The 22,109-nt window shown below is 45.0% G+C and overlaps 1 protein-coding gene across 2 annotated transcripts in view; it reads right to left on the bottom strand.

The window, feature by feature from the left end:
* Positions 1-22,109, bottom strand: part of fras1 (Fraser extracellular matrix complex subunit 1) — a 162,762-nt gene that overhangs the window by 64,417 nt on the left and 76,236 nt on the right. For both annotated transcript variants that reach the window (XM_029510392.1, XM_029510393.1), the window contains exons 14-19: positions 15,580-15,723; positions 14,067-14,207; positions 13,634-13,774; positions 13,371-13,538; positions 5,687-5,827; positions 3,603-3,749 (exon numbers count right to left, since the gene is read on the bottom strand). In XM_029510392.1, coding sequence (XP_029366252.1) covers positions 3,603-3,749; positions 5,687-5,827; positions 13,371-13,538; positions 13,634-13,774; positions 14,067-14,207; positions 15,580-15,723 — 882 coding nt within the window. The remainder of the gene's footprint in view (positions 1-3,602; positions 3,750-5,686; positions 5,828-13,370; positions 13,539-13,633; positions 13,775-14,066; positions 14,208-15,579; positions 15,724-22,109) is intronic.

Raw genomic sequence — 22,109 nt, 5'->3', positions numbered from 1 at the left:
ACTAATAAGGACGATACTCCTCTTGGTGAGTTTCAGTGTTAAATAATGGCCACGAGTTATTTAACTGAATGCTCTGACATTAAACTGAAGCCATCATTTGACCTTTGGCATATAAAAGGTCATCGCTTCATCATTTCATCCTGTTTGGTCTCTGTGGGAATTTTTGATTTAATTACCGAGAAAACATTTTCAACTTATTAAGGTCACCAAATTTAATATACCATGTTAATGAGCAAGAGATGTACAAACCTTGTTGTCATAATGTGACATATTTATGTCAGTTTAAGACTAAAATTCAACCAGTGGTGGTTTCGTTTCAAAAGGCGTGAAGGTGAGAATTTAAAAGGAGTTATTATCGTGTGGGATGCATGTCATTCTGTCTTTCACTGCAGCTGAAAATAAAATGAGACTCGTGCTGTTCGAGTTTTTCAGTCTGCAGCAGCCAAGTTGTGAGAGATTTAAAAAGCACACATTTTACTGGACATCGCTTTACTTTGTGTTTCTTCTTGTGATTTAAATTGCTCGCGGCCCTGTAAAACACTTTGTGGCTCTACAAAAAGTGCAATATAAATAAACTTTAATGACTTCTTCTTCATGCTAACAGGGTTTGCATATAAAAATGTAGGACTTCATTATTTTGTTAAGATTTGGGTCTTTTATTTCTGCCATTTTGCCATATTTTGGTTGAGAAAGCCGTTCTGTAAGGCAGTGGGAGCATTAAGACATTTCTTCTGAGGGCATCTAGGTGACTTTTCAGTGAAAACGGGGCTAAATCAGATATATACAACACTGTAAACCGTTTTTAAACGTTTTGATCTCACTCCATGTGCCTGACAGCCATGTTTTCCTTCTCGCTAGTATTTAACTCAGACAGTGAGATTTTCCACCTCCAGATCATCCTTGCTTCTGAAAATAAATAAAGAAGTAAAGAAAGAATAAGAAAGGCTTATAGAACTTACAGCCGTCTCCGATCTCATCTCCCTGGGTGAGTCACGCGCTCCGTTCTGAGCCGGCGCCAATGTCAACAAGCGTGAATGAAAGAACTTCCTCTCTGTCATCTCACATCCACACCTTTCTTACCAACATCACTTTACAACAAAACGTGTATCAGCGTTCCCCCTGCCAACACTCTGCAGCCGATACGGCTCCAGGGGCCCAACAAATGGCTCCACAGCTGAGATAAGATAAGTCGGGCATCAGGCGTTATTGACCGCGAGGACTGAAACTGAATATAAAACTAAAACGCTATTGATTTGGGTCCTCGGAGTCCCTTTCTATGGCATAGTTACCAGTTTCTGAAGTACATAAAAAGGTGTATTAGAGTCATAAATGCACACGGGGAGATTTATCCATGACATTATTCTACGTCATACTTTTTAAAATGTTTTATTTTTTATTTTACCGTATCTCCAGCAGATAGACACAAAGAGCAGAGACTGCAGTTTTTAATCAGAGTCACACAGAAGCTAATGTGTCTAAATTAGAAACGCTGCTCTTCCTCTCAGGGATGGAGCCCCGAGTTCAGAGAGAAAGTTTTCATTTGAAGTCAGATGAGAGCCGGAGAAGCTTTTTGGCCTTCCCGACGCCGACTTCACCCGGTCGACACACGTCGGCCCGACTGAGGACGGATTTACAGATGAGGGGTGTGAAGGATGTCCTACTTTTCCGTAAACGCTCAGTTCTCAAAAGAGTTTATGGTCCCAGTTTCTATTTTAAAATCATCTTCAATACGGACAGCTGTTGTTTCACTGTTTGGATAACGGATGGATGGATGTTCATCTGATCTGTGCCTTCCTGTGTGTTTTGAACAGAAGTTGTCTGAATTTGAATGATCACAAGTTGGTGTTTTGTTTTTTTTTTTTTTTTTTTTGAGGCTTTGTTTTGCAACGCAGCTCTTGAGCTTACAAGTTTGTTTGTTTTTTTTTTCTGCTGGGACATCTGATTCTTGTTTTTATGCTCAACAACACAAACGCAAAGCAGCTTCCAACTGAGCACGCTCGCTCCGAACAGATAAAAAAGCATCTTTAGGGACGAGCGCTTTTTGAAATCGTGGGAGTGAATCGATGGGAAGGAAGGAGATGATAAGCATGCAACAAGAACCAAACAGGAGATCCCGAAGAAAGCCAGGCAGGAAGAGACAGAGCGAGCGAGGAAGAAGAGGAGGAAGGCTCGTCTCGATCCTGTATGAGCTCAGCGGTGACGGAGATGGAGAAGCCTCGGCTCCTTCTGAGGTTATGTAACAGTGATGGCGCCATTCGGTGGATAGAGGTAATCCAAAGCTCTGTGTGTGTGTGTGTGTGTGTGTGAGGGAGCGATAAAGTGTGTGTGTGCACGAGAAATTAGTGTGTGACAAAAAAGAAGGCAGGAGTAAAGGGATCGTTTAAAAAAAAGGAATACGTGTAAATCAGAGCGTTAGTGTTCGGGAGGGAGCTTTCACTACACATATGTTTGCGTGTGTGTGTGTGTGTGTGTGTGTGTGTGTGTGTGCGTGTGTGTGTGCGTGTGTGTGTGCGTGTGTGTGTGTGCGTGTGTGTGTGCACTGGCCATGCAGAAATGATGACCTGAGTGTTTTTACGGCCCAGAAGTGCCTGGAGGCATCTTTTATTAACAAGAGTTTGGCTGAGCTTGACCCATTTGACATTAAGTTGTGTATGTCTGTGTACGTCTGTGTGTCTCTGTGTGTAACTGTGTGTGTGTCTTTGTGTCCATGCTGGCATGTATTATCTATCATTGTGTGTTGCTGTACCTGTACATGTTAACACCCGGCTGTGGGAGAAGTCAGCGTCCTGATTTCGACTCGTGTGTGTTTTACGGATTCATTCCTCCAAACAGCGCATGTCATCAAAACGTAATTAAAAGTCAGTGTACCCCCCCACCCCCCACCCCCCCCATCCATGGAGCTAACTGTTTTTAATCTGCAGAAAGGTGAAGAACTCATTTCATTGAGCAGCGACAACAATCACACACGACACCCACAGCAGATTAGCTCTCCGGTTTATCTCCCATTTGGCGGTTTGTCGTTTTTTTTTTGACCGTGAAAGACAAACGGCAGTTTGAGCTGCAGAAGAAGCTCTTATGGATGATATGACGTTCCCGTCTGACAGGAGGATATAAGAATCCAGCTGGAATGAAGGATTCAGTGAAGATGTTTTTCTGTAATTATTGAGAAATCGCTTTGTTTGTGTGCCATCGTCTCCTTTTAAATAACAAATTTCAACAGTATTCATTTAGACTCTTCTGATAAAAGGCTTCTCCTGAAACAGAAATGTTTTTTTTTTCTGTCTTTCTTTTGGTGCAGATAAATAAAAATGACTTTCTTCAGTGAAACAGGAAAAAACTGGTTTTAATGTTGGCTCTTCAGACAGTTTCTGAGGAAACAACTAAATTAAAACAGCCGGCAGCACTTTTAGCTCTAAAAACATCTTTTCTCCAAAGTTAGCTGGTTATCGTGGCTTCACACACACGTACCGTGGTTCTGTTTGGGCACTAACCCCTTCCTTTTCCCGCCGGGGCGACTCGGGTTAAAAATAGGAGCACTCAGTTCCACATAGTTTGATGAAAGGCGGCCAAAAACACAGACCTGGGCATGCACGCAGACTTACCGAGGCACTCGCCGGTGACGGCGTTGAGGAAGTGGCCATCTTGGCAGCTCGTCCTGCAGTAGCCGCTCTGCGGGGACGCCGGCGGGGGGCAGGAGGTGCAGTCAGCCTGAGAGGGACCAGAACAAGTCTGGCAGGACGGGTGGCACGCTGGCGGGAGGTGGAGGACAGAGAGGAGGGACGGAAGGACATGGAGAAAGGAAAGGGGAAGAGCAGGAGGCGATTAATTTAATTAAAAAATAAAAAATCCGTTTTTCTCATGTTAAATGATATCACTTGATTTTTCTTTTTTTGGATGAGACATTAATTCGGGCGGTCGGGACTTCCTGAACTTTGTGACGTCAAAGCAAAGCAGGCATCGCTCTCGTCCCTGCCCCAAGCCACGCCCACCCGGATCCTTCCTTCTGATTGGCTCAGCGGCCTGACGTTGTTAGAGCAGGTAAAAACGACACTGACGTGCTTTGTGACCTTTGACACGAGTAAACGGTCACACAGGAAAAGCCCGCTGCTGTCGCCTCCATGAACGGGATCTTCCACGTTTTCTCAGCAGCTTCTCTGAACTCCCGGCTGGTTTGAAGACGGTAAAGCAGCTTTTTTATTCATCAGTTTGTGGGAAAAATAATAAAAAAAGGCTCCTGCTGCTGGAAACAGAGCTGAAAAAAGCAGGTAAATGTGGCAAAAAAAAAAAAAAGAGATAAAAAAGTCTCTGAGAGCTGCAGAGCTGATAATTACACTAATATAATCCCTTTCCCATTTCTCCCGCTCATTTGATTCATTGTCATTATGAAAAAATAAATATTGATGAATGGGGCTTTAACTAGAGCTCTGTTATATTACTGAGTATTAAAAAAAACAACAACAACAACTTTGTGGTTAAAGTTTGGTCCCCAAGACAGAAATACAATAACTCTTCAGGATATCTGGGCGGCTTCTGATGAGCTGATCCGACTCTAAAAGAGACGAGGCCCAGTAAGCAAACAAACGCCATTTATCCTGCTATCCAAGTGGGAACGTAATCTAAACTCATTGTTCTTCCTAACTGTCTGTGTGCTGTTTCAGAAAAAAAAAAATCTGACAATAATAATAAAACAAAACTATAAAGAGATTCAGTGTTGTTTACTGCAGGATTTTGTTTTCCTCAGGACAAACATTAAGATTCTGCACGAGGACGGGCACCGAAGAGATCGTCCCGCTTCAAATGATGGCGAAGTGAGCCGAGGGATAGAGATTAGATTAAATAGATTTTCATTGAAGGGGAGGATGATTGTGTGCATTAGTTTGTGTTGCCTAAGTCGCACACCTACATGTTATTTACCGTGGTGAGTTAGTTCCTGTTTGGCAGGCCTGAGTAACTCTGACCTTGGTCCTCTCGGCTGCCGGAACCTGTTGTGCTGCTAATTTAGTCCAAATGGTTCCACACGAGGCGTTCAAACACAACTAAACCATTAACTGTGCAATTTGTGCGACTGCGTACACACACCGCTGACCTTACGTGAAGACATTCTGCTGTGAGCACAAAATGAATTTTTAACGCCGCGCGGCTTCCCAACCTCTCCAAATTAATTAATTTTTGTGTTTTTCATTACGCAGACTAAACTAAAAACTGACTGGACTCGTTAACAGATCAGATCATAACTCCCCCGAGTCCCTTCACACAGCTTTTGAAGAAAAAATAAATAAATAAATATCTCATATAATTATAATTTGGCTCATTTACAGTAGCTGTTTAATTTCTGAGTGCATATATAGAAAAGTGTGAAATCTGTAATGTGTGATTACACCATTGTGCCATGAATCTGTTTTTCTGTTATGTGCAGATGTTTTCTTTTGTTTTTTCTTGTCAGACAAAATGAACTTTTGTGTGTTTTTGAGTGTTTACGCTTTGCAGCCATCGTGGTTTTACTGCCGGATTAAGACAAATGCCACGTTTGAGTCCGAAGACTGTTTCTGATACGTGAATTCGCACGTGACTTTAATCATTTTCCTTTAAGGAGGAGGAGGCCTTTAATCGCAGCATCTTGGCGGGGAGCCATCGCAGGGTGTGTTTTGATATGGAGGTTGTTGGAGCTGAAAGCGTGCGCTCTCACCTTGGCACTGGTCGTCCTGGATAAAGAAGCCTTGTGGGCAGGAGGCGACACAGCGACCGCCGTGCAGGCCGGATGAGGAGGGACAGGACGTGCAGTTGTCTGCAGATGGCCCGATGCACTGCCAGCAGGAGGGGTAACACTCTGAAAAGGACACAGAAGCGTTTTCAGATTCACACAAAGCCACGGCCGGGGGCGGAGAGTGAGAGGGAGACATCCTGGTGCCTACATGGAAACTGTTAAAGTGTGATGGTCTGGCTTTGTTTTGCTCTAAACTACACTAATTTTGTTCAGACTGAAGAGAAGGCACCGCTCTGAGGTTTGGCTTCACACCTCAAAAACAGTCGCAGCCTGCGGCTCGTTCCTGCTGCAGCATTTGTGATCCTGCAGCTACCTTTTGCTGTATCACCTTCCTTCCCCCGCTTCTCTTTCCAGGGAATCTCATTGTCGAGAGCAGCCAGTCGGTCCTGCCAGCTCGAGGTAATGTAACACTCAGCAGCCCGCTTCAGCAATCAGAAGTTACACATTAACACCAGAGCCGGTGCCAGCTCGGAGAGCCCCGATCCAAAACGGTGGCGGCACGCCAGCGAAGACTTCTGGAATATGCTCCTCTGAGCTGCAGAGCGAATTTAATAGTCCAGCTATTGAATGTAGGTGATGAAACATAAAACTTCCACAATGATCACTTTAGTGTGATTTAGATGCCAAAGATGTCGTGTTTGGAAACTGGAAGGCGAGAGTTTAAAGTTGCGTCAAGTGTCTGACCTCAATTCAGGAGCAAAACTGTCAGCCGACGGGACGACAAACATATAAACCGACACAATCAGTCAATGATGTTAAATTTACGATGTAGATAAACGGCCCCTGAATTTAATGAAAGAGTAGATTTGGAAGTAATCAACAACAGGCACATAAAGGGAGGAAAAAAGGCTTCTAATTAACAGCCTGAAATAAAGTTTGATTTCCTTCCTGCTGATGGAGAGCTGAGTTTTATCTCTATCTACAGATAAAAATCAGCAGGTTCCACCTGTCTCTGGATTACTTCCCTTACATGCCCCCCCCCCCACCGCCACCACCTGCCCCCCGCCGCCCTGAAACTTGGCCTTTCACGCAGCTTTTTGATGGCTGCTTTGGCAGCGCGAAGATAAATAGCTGAGTAACGCTATCGGCTCTGGCAGCGTGTGAGTGGAGGTACAAACCAGCCGACTGCTGCTGCTGCTGCTGGGAATGAAAGACTAAGGGCCTGTCACCAACTGGCCACGAGCCTCAAGTGTGTGTGTGGGTGAGTGTGTGTCTGTGTGTGTGTGTGCACTTCCTGACTTTTTTTTTTCCTTTTATTTGCACTGAAGTATGTGTGTGTTTATAATTGCTCCTCTCCAGATTCTTTCAGAGCTGTCAGCTGTATCCAGGTCTTGTGTACACACTGCATGACAGCCACTAGCAGCTACCTGAGCCAACGCTGCAGTGTGTGTATGTGTGTGTGTGTGTGCGTGTGTGTGTGTGCGTGTCATTGTCAGCCTACAAAAACTCTTATCCTTTGGGAGCTCCCATGTCAGAGCGAGGACTTTGCAAAGTTCCAACTGTGTCACCTGAAACCATCAATCTGACAACCCGTCCTCGCTGCCGCCTACCCATAATCCCCTTCTTCTCTGTCAAATATGGCAGCTTAATTGGTTAGCCCGAGATGAAAGACATCTCGTGCGAGGTTCCCTTGATTGAGTTTGCCCTCCCCTGACGTGCCCGTTCTTCCACGCCACCAGTGCCGACTTATTTCTGGCCACATCTGTGTGACATGAACACACAATCTGAGCTCGTGCTGCCAAACAGGCGACACGCAGGCTTTCGTATCAAGAGTCATAAAACAAACGCACCCTCAGCGGCATATTAAACAGGCTTCCCGTCAGCGTGGATGAATAATAGGAAAACGGTACGAACAACAGGCGGCTTTTCACGCTTTTATTGCAGCTCAGATATCTAATTTGTTGCGAGGCGTATTGATTCCAGATTCTACGTCCGCGCAGGCGTTCTCATCACGCGTTATCTGGTGCACGTGTTTCAGGAACGAGACTCATTTCTTTGTGTTGTGCTGACAGGGTCGTAATTTGAGGTGGGCTCAGCTGATGTGATGAAATTCATTTTGGGAGGACGAGTGCTGCTCGCTGCCTCCCAAAAAAAAAAAAAAAACATCCTCCTGCTGCTGATCATTACAGGAGCGGCAGCTCGACTGGAAGGTTATATCTCTTTCCAGAGAAATGTCCCGTCACATTGATTTCAGTACATCACGGCATCCTGTAGGTCCATTCTCCTCACAGAGAACATTTTCGTGGAAATGGTAATGCAGGGGCTGACTGCCAGGTTGTGGAGTCAGAAATACGGGGGTTGTTGTTTTTAACCTGGAAGTTGCATCCATCATTATCCTTCTGAAACACACACTGTTTCTAAAGTGAGTGAAGTCTGTGCTGAAGAAGCTCAAACCTCCATTCTAACTAGTGACCAAGAAAAAGAAGTCAAATAGGAAAAGGGATCCACCTCAGTCAATGTTTCCTAATGAGTTCACAGTCTCAGTTTCTAGTTTCTAGTCTTTTTATCCTTCCGAGATCTTTTTCCCAAAGATGGTCCAATTTGGAGGAGAACAGACCGTAAAGGTGTCGGGAGATCTTTAGTGTTCGACAAGTTAAAGGCAACCAGCATCAACAACATCAGCCGGCTCCGTCAACGATTCTTTCATATTGATCCGTCACCTTGTTGTTCAGATTTTAGAGGTGTCATATTTGATACGATGATTCATCCATCACTTATTGATTAACACAAAGCAAACACCTCCTGCTGGTCTCCTTGTTTTATCCACCCAATCAGCTCAGGAGTTGGAAGCTGAACTGTCGAGGCCTTCGCACCCAGCAGCCCTGCAGACAGAGTTCAGCTCTTCAGCTTTTATTCTGGTCGCTTTGGAAAGCTTTTGTCCAAATTTCAGACTCAGGCAGGAAAAAATAAATTACAATGGCCTTTGGCTTTGAGCGGAACTTGTCTAAGAAGTGGCCATAAAAGATGATGTTCAGAAAGACCAAACACGTCTGCAGAAGGGTCACCTGCTCGACTTCACTACAGATTTAAGTGAATAGGAAAAGCGGCGCAGTGAAAAGTGAACAGTGATCCAACACAGTTCAAATGTGTGTTTGTGTGTGTTAACCCATCCGGTCGTCGGCCACAGGACGGCTGCTGCCTGGAGGGCTGAGGGATATACAGCCTGGAATTTGCCTTAAGACATCCCATAACTTGTCAACTCCTGCCCACTTTGAGTGAGCACCATTGTGTGTGTGTGTGTGTGTGTGTGTGTGTGTGTGTGCATAAACACCGGAGTCTCATGTGCCTGTTTACACACAGTCTTCCTCTCCTTTGGGACAGAAGCTGCTTTGCTCGAGTATCTGTCAGACAAACTCGTACAAAAGCCTGCATTCTTTCCAGGCGCTCACCTGAGCGTGCCCACACTCCGCCGAGGAAAACCTTTGTTGCTGATAAAAAAAAAAAATAGAATAAGTAGAACAGCTGATTTACATTTTACTGTGAGCACAGCTTTAATGACACGCCATTTATCGAGCTGATCCTCGGCCATTAGTGAGCGCCGAGTGGAAGCAAAACTAAATAAGTGGCACTTAAGACACAATAAGTGATGTTCAAAAAAAAAAAAAAGTCAACCCTGAGAAGAGCAATTCTAAACCAATTGTCTGTATGACAATAACAAAATCTTTTTGCAGGCAAGAAAAAGCAGGAATCCAAGTCTGAATCATTAGAGGAAACAATTCAAGACACATCACATCAAACGCAGCTGAAATCACATGTAAGTGGTTTTATTGACGTTCCACCCGAAATGCGGTGAAACGCATCACCACCGCGACGCGGAGGACGAGGGTGAAGTCAGCCATGACAGCTGCACAATTTGTTGCCTTCCACTTCCACAAATTGCGTTTTTCAACGTAGCCGGAGTGACAAGCGGGAGGACAAAGTGTCCGATACAGATGGAGAACCTGCATGAGCTCAGACTCATATCAACTCCTGAGCACGGAGTACTCGGACCCGGAACCGGAACCAGGATCAGGACCAGGATCAGGACCAGGCCCAGGATCTGGGTCAGGACCAGGAACAGGACCAGGACCAGGACCAGGATCAGAACCAGGACCAGGATCAGGACCAGGACCAGGACCAGGACCAGGATCAGGACCAGGATCAGGACCAGGACCAGGACCAGGATCAGAACCAGGACCAGGACCAGGACCAGGACCCAGAACCAGGATCAGGATCTGGGTCAGGACCAGGACCAGGACCAGGACCCAGAACCAGGATGAGGACCAGGATCAGGATCAGGACCAGGACCAGAACCAGGACCAGGACCAGGACCAGGACCAGGATCAGGACCAGAACCAGGATCAGGATCAGGATCAGGACCAGGACCAGAACCAGGACCAGGACCAGGACCAGGACCCAGAACCAGGATCACGACCAGGACCAGGATCTGGGTCAGGATGGACTGAGGTTATCATCCTGAATCCGTCACTGGCTCCACTCTTTGCTTGTATTTGCTTGGCGGGATGTTCTACAAACCAAACAGCCTTAAAGTCTTAAAACTTCCAACCTCCACTTCCTGCCTCGGCACGACACAAACTACAGCGATGAATGGGAACGAGAAGACGCTCCGATTCCCGACTAACGCTCAACGATTTGTAATTGTCTGACGGTGACGATAAAGGGAATCCAATACCGCTAATGGCTGTTCAATTCCAGGTAAAGTAAGCCAAATTTTCTCTGCCCTCTCGGCTCACTCTGAACTCGGGAGCAAACCGTTGTGAGGAGACAAATCGTGCCATTAGCCAAACGGCTCCGGGGTCAAGATTGTGAAAATCAAAGTAATGCAGACTGATGACTCCTCGTCGCAGGGAAACGTTTACCCAACGACTGTTCAAGCGTGCTGCAAATGTATTTTTTTTATTTTTTTATTTTTTCTATTTGCATTTGCAAGCAGTTTGACTTGATGTATGACGAGAGGGAACGCCAGATATTTGTCACTCTGAGGTAAAAAGCATGCGAGCTTGTCGAATCATTTCTACAAACTCCAGCAAGTGTGTTTTCAGTCTTTACCCGGATGACAAACAACACAGGAAACGGGGAAACACACGTCAATGACAGGAGCACAAACACCTTCATCAACCGCTGTCGGGGAAATCCCAACAAGCCGTGCAGCTCCTCTCCTGGCAGGTCATGCATTTAAATCTGTGAGGCAGGCACCCCCCCACCAACCATCACATCCCCCATCCAGTTTTAAATTTTCACCACGAATAATTGTACGATTCAATAACGAATGCTGTGTTGCGTGTTTCTTTTTTAAATCTCTGGAGGATCCCCAATGTCTGCGTGTGACATGAAAAGGTGAAATTAAAGAGCTGCTCGTAGCTGCAGACTCCGACCTCAGGATCATGTTTACATCTTTTTTTTTTTTTTTTAAAAGACGCTTTACTTTCTAACCATAACTTCTCCCTGACCTTCGCTGATCTTAACCCAGCCAAACTTTCCTCCTCGCAGACATCAGCCGTATGAGGTTTATATTAAAAGACCTCTTTTGCTTTGATATCTCAGTCAGACGTAGCAACAAAAGAAATTTTGCTCAGAAACCACATTTATCAAATTTACTTTGACTTTAAAAGGGTGTTAAATCTGGTGAAGGCCACATGAAGGCTTGTTTAAGGTTCAGGATCAGTTTTAGACCGTTTATAATATCGAGACACTTCTGAAAATATCAGTTTTCTCATACAGCCTGTTCTGCTGCCAAGTCCATTCATTATTTCACTGCTTGGCTGACTGTGCAGGGACTAACCTGAAATTCTTTCAACGCTTGTTGGACTTAATTTATTGGGCAGGTTTTGGAACTTAACAAAAAAGAAAAGCACCTAATTTGAAGCAAAACCGACAAAATTTTCTTGAAGGACACCAACAGAAAAAAAAAAAGTTTCACAAACTTACAAAAAATATTTAGATACGAATTCTAATCAATGTTTATTTCTTTGGATCTCTCATCTTTTTCAACAGAAATAAAATATAGATGATGGTAGTTTTATTTTAAAGCTCCGTCTACTCACAAACTCAAACATGTTTGCTTTAAATCAATAAATCCCAGCCTTTTTAGGTGGTGGAGTCTGAGAGTTTCATTTACTCATTTTACTCCTCAGGGCGGCCAACGATGGGCCATTTGTCAGAGCTGGATTTGTAATTTGATTTGTGCAAAAAAAAAAAAAAAAAAAAAAAAGCCTTCTCCTCCTCTCCTCATGTTATTAAAGCCTCTCTGACTGATGTACTCACAAGACCGTCTCCGTCAGGTAAGTGCCTGAAATGTATTTCTGCTTAAATGTGAGCAGTGATTGTAAAAACCTCCATTTGGCTCCGCTCACTTCATCTGGCGTCGGGTAACAGCAGCTCCGGCAGATGAGAGGTGAACCGGAGAGTTGGCTGCGCACGAGAAAGAGACAGCAGGTAGAACAAATACTCTCCTCGCTGCCAAAACACAACACAGCGTGGCCTGAACGCACAACATGTGAGCGGTGAGGTGAGAAGGTGGAGTGGCAGCAAAAGATTCCATCCCTCTTCGTTGTCGTCCTGCTTTGATCAAGAAGACGGACTCAAAAAAACCAAAGTATACCTTCTGGCATTCAGCTGAGGAGCTGGCAGCTGGATTGTGTGTTTCAGTGTGCGATAATTATTCTCACTCGACAGATTACAGACAGACCATTCAATCCTAAAACTCACCTTAATAAAAAGCAGCCCATTACACGCACAATTTCACACCCATAAACAACCTAATCAGGTTCATCCACACTTCTTCCCCGAACAGAAACACACCCAAAGTCCACGCAGACACACAAACCAGTTTAGGCTGCTTCACCCACATCTCTTCAAACTCTCAGTTTGTCGTGTTGTTGATACGTTAGAACTGAAATCGAATCTAAGCTGCCAGCTGACTGGTCAGTTCGACTAAATCAACGTTCATCACGTCACCGCAGAGTTGTCGGTGTTTGGAGGATTTTCCTTTCATCAGCTGTTCCTGCCCATTACGGTTGTGCTGTAAAGCTCTTGGTGTCTGGGAACTTTGATAAAAAAAAAATAAATAACAGAAACCGGAGATTTGAAGGCTTTTGGTTTGAACTCTCTGAATCTGAATCTCAGGATGGGAAAAGAAGGACGGCAACATCTGACGGAGCCTTTGAAAGCCTTATCGTTGAAATGGAGACTCCGAAGGATTTAGGTCGCAGTGTTGAAGCTTTTTTTCTGGCAGGTTGTGAGGCTATCAAACGTGTTTCACTGTGTTTACATCGAAATCTGATCGATTAACTGAGTTCAGTTGGAATGAGCAGTTTCATTATTTTTTGTTTTTGTTTTCCTCTGAACTGTTTCATCCATTCGTGGTGAGCAAATTGTAAATTGGAATCAGAGAAGAGATCTCAGTCCAAACAATCCTGCACATTTTTCAGCAACGCTTCACTTCCTTATTGTTCTAGAGCTGCACGAATGGTCTCATTGTCATGACGTTGTGTATTTTTGTCGTTGGCCCAACTCAACGCTGTCTGATTTTCTCACACCAAGATTCAAACATCAACAGCCAAAAAAATAAATAAAAATCCATCTATCTCCATCTCCGTCGACTCACCTCTGCAGGTCTGCGTGTCGTCCAGGAAGGCGTGGGCGGGGCATCCAGCCGTGCAGATGCCGTTCTGGAGGTGACTGGACTGCGGCAGGAGGACTTCCTCCGCTTTGAGGCAGCGCAGGCAGTCTGAGGCCAGCGGCCCCACGCAGGACCGGCAGGAGGGGTGGCAGTCTGAACACAGCGGAGAAGGAAAGGTCAAAAAAAAAAAAAAAAGGGGGCGGGGGGGTGTTTAAAAGATGATAAAACGTCTTCAGGGGGGATCTCACTGTGGCAGGTGTTGTCCTGGGAGTACAGCCCCTCCCCACAGACCTCCACACACTGGCCCTGGTGGAGGAGGAGCCCGTCGGGGCACTGGGTGCACTGGGACACCGAGGGCCCCCAACACAGGGAGCAGGAGCCGTGGCAGGCTGCGGAGATGAGGAACAGGTGATCGGATCTTTCACTTTCAATGTTTTCATTTAACAAATGAGGGAAACTTGAATGATTTTGGAGGATTTAGAAAATAGATAAAAAGGATCAGCCTGTACACCTGACAGATATTTTTTTTTTTTTTTTTTTACAATTCTAATCTAAAATCATCACACAACTTAGCTCTGCACAGTCACAAATGTCGAAAATGCTGAAATTTTCCTCTTTTCCTCTTTCAAAGTTTGCAACAACAACCTGCCAAAGGATGGAAACTGAGCCAGTTCGGCCTACCTCTGCATCTGCTGTGGTCGTCCAGGTAATGCTGAGCCGGGCACTGCGTAATACATTTCCCATGATGCAGCGCGGCCCCCGGCGGGCAGCTCATGCACTTGGGGTTGTCAGGGAAACAGGAGGCACAGGAGGAATCGCAGGCTGTGAACCGAAGCACGCGAGCGTTAATGGCCTCTGGTTGGAAAGATTAAATGCTCCCTGCTCAGTTTAGTCAGCCGTGAGTTAGTCTGATGTTTTTGTTTTCTTCAATCGTGGGCTAAAGATGCTTATGTTAGTTGTCCAGGGAGAAAAAATACACCGACTGTGGTAGCTGATAAAAAGTCCAACTTAAAACACGTTAAAGGGTGTCCAAAAACTTTAGTAAGCTTCAGGATTCCTGTGTGTGTGTGTGTGTGTGCGAAGTGGCCCGAACTAACGTGATGTTTTGACATTTTGACAGCCAAGCATGCTCAAACAGATCTTTCAATCCGTCTAAATGGAGGTTAAAATCAGTGGAAGAGATTCTATCAGCGAGCTGGAGGGCGAAAAACTGAAAGCCTGAAGAGCTTAGTCTCCAGATGTTGACGCTTTAAATCAGACCTCATCATGGATTTGACCTTTCTTCTGAGAGTTTCCCAGTTTTCCGAAGGAGGTCTCGTCGCCGAGGGCTCCAACTCCTCCTGCACACGAGCCGGAAGGAAAAAGAGGAGCGTCTCCGGGTGGATTCCGTCGGAGAGAAAGAGCTGAGCACGTCGAAGTTCACCGTCGCCTCCAGGGAGGCCTGTTCTATTCTCGCTCCTCAGCTCAAAAATAGAAACCATCCATATTCATGCAGGATCTCTTTCTTCTGAATCCTCATTAGTGGAAGACAGAGGTGCTAATTATTGTACTTTTTTTTGTGTGTGTGTTTGTTTGCTGGCTATTGCTGACTTTTCATTCTTGCAGAGACGCTCCGTCGGGGGAGGCTGTTAAAAGGGAAGCAAACCTTCACCTCCAGTTCACGGCGAACTCTAATCCTCTTATTGTCTCAGATGGGGGTTTTTGTGCAGCAACACATCCTGTGACATTTCATTTGTCAGTTTAAATCTCCAGCCTTCACAAGTCAAAGCATGCAGCAAACGCGCTGCGGTTTTGTGTGATGCATTTCTTTTGTTCCCTCACACAATTGTGTTAAATCTTTTTGAATTCAACAATGGAGTTGTCACAACACTGTGCTTGTCCTTGTTATTACTTCAGCCATTTCTGCTTAGAGACACAAGAAAAGCAGCTGCAGGTAAAGTCAGAAATTCAGAAACTGTCATGATTTGCCACAAATTGACATTTTAAACACAGTTGAGATTCTCATGACTCCCTGTTGCATCTAGTTTACATCATGCACTTGTCCTTTAGATTTTAAATTGGCTTTTGGTGATGGAGCCAGCGCTTCAGTCGAAGGGACCACAAATATTTGAGCATTTCTCGTATTCCTAAAATTCCTACGTCCTAGGAAGCCATTAAAGCCACCTCTGTTTGTTTGATTTGTTTTTATATTTACCGTAGCAGACGCCATCTTGACTGTAGAAATGTCCTCCACACTCGGGGACGCACTCCCCGTCTTTGAGCAAGGCAGCCGGGTCCGAACACGACACGCACTCCCGCCGGCTCGGCCCCCGACAGTCTGAGCACGACTCGTGGCAGTCTGTGGGAAACATTAAATTCACTGTCATCATCCATTTCTTTCCCGTTGATGAGCTGACACATGCAGCAAAACAAAACTTCACGGGCGACCTGTCCAGGCTGACCCCGCCTTCGCCCAGCGTGAGCTGCGATTGGCTCCTGCTGGATACGCAGACTGGATCAAATGAAATAAGATCGGCTTTAGTTGTCGCATGCAAATGTGTTTTTGCACCTGCCACCAATAAAAACAAAGCACACAAATCTAATTAGTGACTCGAAGATGAATGAGTGATTTCACAACTGTTTTTGCAGCTAATTATTTTGTCATTTGTGCTAAATTACATATTGATGCACAATAAATGAATACAAACCTACTTTATTTCTTAAAAGGGCTTTCTTTGGGACTGTAACAAACCAACAGTTTGTAGAGCCCGGTTGTGTTTGTGTGCGTTTGTAGCATTGTGTGCGTCGTTAAAACAAGCCTCAACAACAGCACAGACAAATAGAGAGCAGGAGGGGGTCGGGGTGATTCCTGTGGGGAGACCACGTCAAAATATAACTGTGTATGTCAGCAAGTGGGGGTGTGTGAGTGTTTGTGTGTTTTTGTGTGCGTGTGTCAGGGTTTGTGTAGTAGTCAACGTGACAGAAACAAACCTTGAATAACTATCAATGAATTAATCATGTTTTGTTGATATAATGCATGTGTGCATCTCTGCGCCTTTGTGTACCACTGCACATTCGTCCCCGTGTGTGTGTGTGTGTGTGTCTGCGAGAACACAAACACGAGATGAAAACCAACCATAAGGAAAACACAGGAGTGCTCTGACAACTCCGGCTCCGTTACAGCCGACTCTGGCAGCGATAACGCTGTTTACTTCACGACTCTGATGCAAATTCACAAGCTGGTGGAGCTTCATTTAAAAGAAAATTACATCAGCGGGAGCAAAACCTCTTCAGAGGAAGTTCAGGAGTTCGTGCACCTTTGGATCTCTCTTTATTTCATTTTTATTTCACACTAACTTTGAAGTTGATGCATTGATCTGCTGTTCCATGAACACACACACACACACAGAAAGTATCACTGCATCCTGAATGATCATGAAGTCGACTGGTTTGGAACACGAAGGTAATTTGTTGGATCGTGGATTGTTCATTAACTTCGGTGTGACTCTTCCTTAAAAATGGCGGCTCCTGCAGATCAGTCGTCGCCGAACTGGAACGTAGGACTTCCAAACCATCTGCTGCGTCGGGTGAGGAAGCGAAGTGACTCGTCAGAATCTAAATCTGTTGCCTTTTGTCAACAAAATTCAAATCAAACAGGACGAGAGAATAACCAGAAGTCAGGTGGTGAGAGGAGCGACGCTAAAAGACGAAAAAGTGAAGGTCAAAAGGCGGAGGAAGCGAAATGAGCGGCGGGAGAGTGCGATTAGTTTCATCATATGAAACACTGATGGAAATTTCACTCTTTGATGTGGATTTTCCTCAGGTTAAAAAAAAAACAAAAAACCTTCTCAACCTTTCCTCTATCGATGGGAAAACACAAACTCCCCAGCAGCAACACAACAAGCACTCACACAGCACAACAAACACGTCACTTCTAACAAGGTTATGTGTTGTGGCATTAATGCTCACACAATGATATGATATCTGGAATTTTTTACCTTAAAACATGACAACACAATCAAATCAAGAGTCACAGTCTGATCCAGATGTGTGAATGTTTGTTGCATGTGGAAGATGGAGGCGGAGTCAGGCGACGGCGGAGCATCGAAAGGTGCTGACAGGTGACGCCACGGAGGCCACACCCATCGCCTGCATTTCCTCTGGAAGGTTTCAGATTCTTTCTTCTTCTTTCTATCTACCTTCCTGTTGTTGCCACGTCTCGTTGTTTCCTTGTTGTGCGAATGATGTGTGTTTGCATGTGAGCAACAGACTATCCATCCATCTATCTTTACACATCCATGGCAGGATATTCTCTCTGGCTGTTCATTGGTCCGGTTCCAATGAGGAACACAAAGGACCTCGGAAAGCTGTGGTTGATGCTGTAAAACAAATGAAAACAACCAAACTGAGCACAAAGCGTGTTGTCGTAGCTTCTGAGTGAGACGGTTTAATTTGGGTTTTGTTATCTCATCCGCACAGATTGGGGTTCTTTTCTAGAGTGAGTTCAGACCGAACTCGTCTCGGCTGCCGCAGTAGAGCTTCCGGAAGAGAGGCGCACCATCGAAGAAATTGCAGCCCGGTGTTTTCAGTCTGCTTGTGGCATATTGTTCTTTTTGTGCTGCACTATTTATTATGGGTGCAAAAATAAAAATGAAATTCTTCCCGCAGAGTCAGCGTTTTACACCAGAAAGTCTCTCAACTTTCCTCTTCCCTTCACGATGGGAGTGAAAAATTACCACCGACCACCAGCCAAATTGAGTTTTCCACACTTTCTTACTGTGGGTGGATAAATCAGTCTTTTCTATCAGCACGGGATTTAAATCACTGACACTTGCTGATTTAACGGGCCGCACTGGTGGTTTTTGCATGTTTTAGCCCATTAACTGCGAATCATCGACACTTTTTTTATTACTGAGGACAACATTCAGAAGTCTAACAACAGTTTTTAGATTAATTTTCCATCTTTCAGCCAGACAGCGGTTTCAGCTCATGTCTACATGAAGTGAAAAGTAATTTTTAGAGAGTGCAGAACTTCTTAGAGAAGCTACACTGTATGAAGGGATATTTCCATTTCTTCGTTGTTTCGATGGAGCCCTAAAGGATGTGAAACCACAAATATATCTCTTTATGGATATCAACATTTAACAAAACAAGACCAAACACTGGAGAAGTGTGAGATATGGCCCTTTTACTAAGAACGTAATAATGTTATGGTCCTATCAGGCTGCTTCCAGTAGTTTCCTGCATTCCCAACTTTAGTGCAAAGCAACAGAGATGTGAATCTGCAAAAATAAAAAAACAGAAGAAAATAATGAAACGCAAATACAGCAAACGCTCTCTGTGATTGATTACCTATCTTCAGCCAGTTTCAAGTCTCAGCAAGTTAATTTTGCTGTTGCGCTGTCATGCCTGGGAGGTAGGAAATCAATCAAAAATCTCACATTAAAACCGCGAGTACAGAAGAAAGTAAAATATACATGACACGTAGTTAGATGGCAGAAAGCTCCTCTGAATAGCAGACAGGATTTAAATGAGGCAGGAAGCCTGCTGGAGTCACAGGACATCCCAAGGTGAGAGCAGAGTGAAGCTTCCTGTCGAATCCGTCGGCCTCCCTGACAGGTAGATTGACAGACGGAGTGCTTTCCTGCCCCGCCGTTCAATTTTTCAAGCTGCTCTGCTCTTCCAATTTCCTTCACCATCCCGCCCCGGTCTGCTTCTTCCTCACTCTGTCTCTGAAGACAGATTCCCATGATGCTCTCTCTTCTCCGTCACGGCCCTCAGCCCTCTGGCCTCTCTCGAGTTTCAACATCTCATTTCTTGTCATCTCTCTTCTCTCAAGCTTCTCATCTGTTTACACCCATCGTAAAATTTTAATGCCTCTTTGTCTCTCGCCGTCCTCCTCTCCTTCGATCCGCCGGCGCTCCGTGACGCCTCGTCTCCAAAACGAGATGGTCCTCGCTGTCCTGACAGATTTGTTGAAAAGACTAAGTACAGTCATCAATCACGGTAATTTCTCGCCGAGTTATACAGCTTGTTTTTCTTTTAATTTCTTCAATATATATTCCTGCAGATGAAGCTAAACACTGAAGAGCAGAATCTACCAGCGTTGTGCACAAAATGCTTCTCCTAAATTTGCACAACTGGGTCACAAAAACACACAAGCATTTGCTCCGAAATTAGTTTTAACCAATAAAGAGATTGTCCGTCCTTTACCTTGCCCCCTCCCAGGAGAGCAATTTATTTTTCAGCGCAGCCCCGAAGGTTATCAACAAATGTAGTCCGAGCAGGCCAGCTGCCAAAAAACAAAAAACAAAAAAACACCCCACCTCATCTAAAGCCTGTTCAGATGCAGGTGCAGACGAACGCACAGTCGGGAGATAATCTTCACTTCCTGTCCTTCTGGGCCGGGCGAGGACAACTGAGCGACCCAGAACGTCCAGCGATGAAGTGAGATGGGATCAGAGATGTGGCAGTTAAAGCCAGCAGGCAGAAAGCTGAGGGAGTTTCCGGATTAAAAAGAAAATAAAGATAAGCAGACTGCGTCCTCAGAAACAACAGCAGTCATGGCTGGTTAGCGGGTCATCAGGTGTTTTCAGTTGTCACGGCTACAGTAGCAAAAATGTCGGACTGCAACACTGAAAGCGGCGTATCCGGGTTTCGTTGCCGTCGACCTTTGTTGTCACGGTTACAACGACAATCCAGCTGGCTGTACCTCCGTCGCCATGGTTACTGCGATATCAGTCGAGGCCTGTCAGGGCTCAGGCACCAAAACCACTTCAGGGCAGGTTTCTGTAAAGACGGTACGCCTCGACACTCAACAATCTTTGTTGCCACGGTTACAGTGATGAACGGCAACGCAGTTAACACGGGAATCGAACACACCAGCATTACGCTAAAGACGACACATTGCTGTTAACGGTTGAAGGCGAAGGTAGTATCGATTAAATCTCCACCATTGAGATCTGACCATTTAAAATCAGCCACCCCCCCCAAAAAGAAAGGTTTTTTTAGTTCAGAGACTAAAAAATGAGCGGAATATGGCTCTCACAAAAGCTTTCATGCTTCTTTTTTGTGAAGAGCACTACAGAGGTCAGACCGACACGGCAGTGAAGTCATCATGAATAAAAATACTGGTCGACTGGGCAACAAAGCCAACGGCGGCGTTTATTTCCAGAGAGGCACGGAGTAAATATAGTGCTCCCATGTGAGGCCGCAGTCTGACAGAACACAGGTGGACCATGAATGAATTTCACTGCCATTTTAAAGCAGATCTCTCGACTCTGAAAGCTCCATAATCCGTTCAAAGGGCTGATTTACTAAATATGGGGCAGCTTTTTCTTCGTCCTTTTAGGAGAAGGCACAGAATAAAGAGGGGGATCTTTGTTAGTCTCTAGGTATCAGAGCACAAACAAAATACTTCACCTGTGTCCCATAAAAGGTAATTACTTAGTCATTAAATCCAGAATGATCTGCTCGGGGCCTGGATGCTGTGCTGAGCCCTCGCCTTTCAGTTCGACCTAATTTGGATTCATCAGTGTCACTCTCTTCATTTTGCTCCTGCTGTGAGAGGTAGTGTTTTAAATTCTGAGGTATTCCGAAAAAACAAAGCGTTGATGATTGTGCTGACGGCAAATGAACGAATGTTCATGAATACCAGATAGGTGAAGCTCCCTGATAGAAGTCCAACCTGCTGCACCATCCATCAGGCTGCCTTATTTATATATATATATATATATATACCCACTTTCCGTGTCGCTGCACTGAAGAAGACGCCGACGCCGAACGTAACGCTTGAGACATTAATCACAAGGCGCAAAAATGTGCCCCGATATTGATGTAAATCTCAGCCAAATGGCCGTCACACATCTGTGACGAACAAGGCGAGCAGGTAGGAAGGGAGAAAATGAAACCTAAAGGAAAATTAATGTTAATGGTCAGTGGATACTTTTTATTACCTCTCTGTCACCGTCCTACACGTTGAAGGTGGAAGGTGATTGTGCTTTCGATTGAGGGGGTGTGACGTTGGCCGCTGATTTGCTCACCCTGAGTCCACTTTCTTTCCCGTTGCAGGAACTGTCGGGTTCCTCTTTATAACAGTGCAAGATTATGATCTTAGCCTGCAAAGTGCCGTGAAATTACATATATTACGATTTTGTACAATACTAATTAAAAGGAATTGAACGTTGCTCAAGAAGTGGGCATGTGCAGACAATCCAAACCCAGCGAGCTATTTAAAGATAAAAACAATCATTTCTGAACTACTGCAAACTTTTTCAGGACCTTAACTACAGAAATGAGCTGCTGTTCATGTTCATCAGGGTGGATACTGTATGAGAAACATCCAGCAGATGTTCTCTCTCTTTAAATAGGAAGCATATAGTTTATGTGCTGTAGCTTTGCAGAAAGAGCAAGAGAGACGGGACGGAAGCAAAACGGAGAGGACGCAAAAAATAAATAAAAACCGGAGACAGTGGATGAAGGGAGGATAATATGTTTCACACAACAACCACTCTTCCTCCATAATTATTAACAAGCCCACTGAGCAGAGACAGTAAAACACTGAGTCACGATCCAGAGGCGTTGAAAGGAAAAGCCTCCGGGGACGCCTGCAGCGGCACACCGGGCTCTGGGTGGTCCTGGTCCTCGGCCAAGAACTGCTCCAACCCGCCGTGAACGCCTGTAGCACCGAACAAACACCTCCACACATTCACCTTCTTCCTTCATTCCTTCCTTCCTCATTCAGGC

This window comes from Echeneis naucrates, chromosome 9 (genome assembly GCF_900963305.1).
Source record: "Echeneis naucrates chromosome 9, fEcheNa1.1, whole genome shotgun sequence".
NCBI classification, from domain to species: Eukaryota; Metazoa; Chordata; class Actinopteri; order Carangiformes; family Echeneidae; genus Echeneis; species Echeneis naucrates.
The sequence above is the reverse complement of the archived record's forward strand: the minus strand, read 5'-3'. Positions and strand labels throughout refer to the sequence as shown.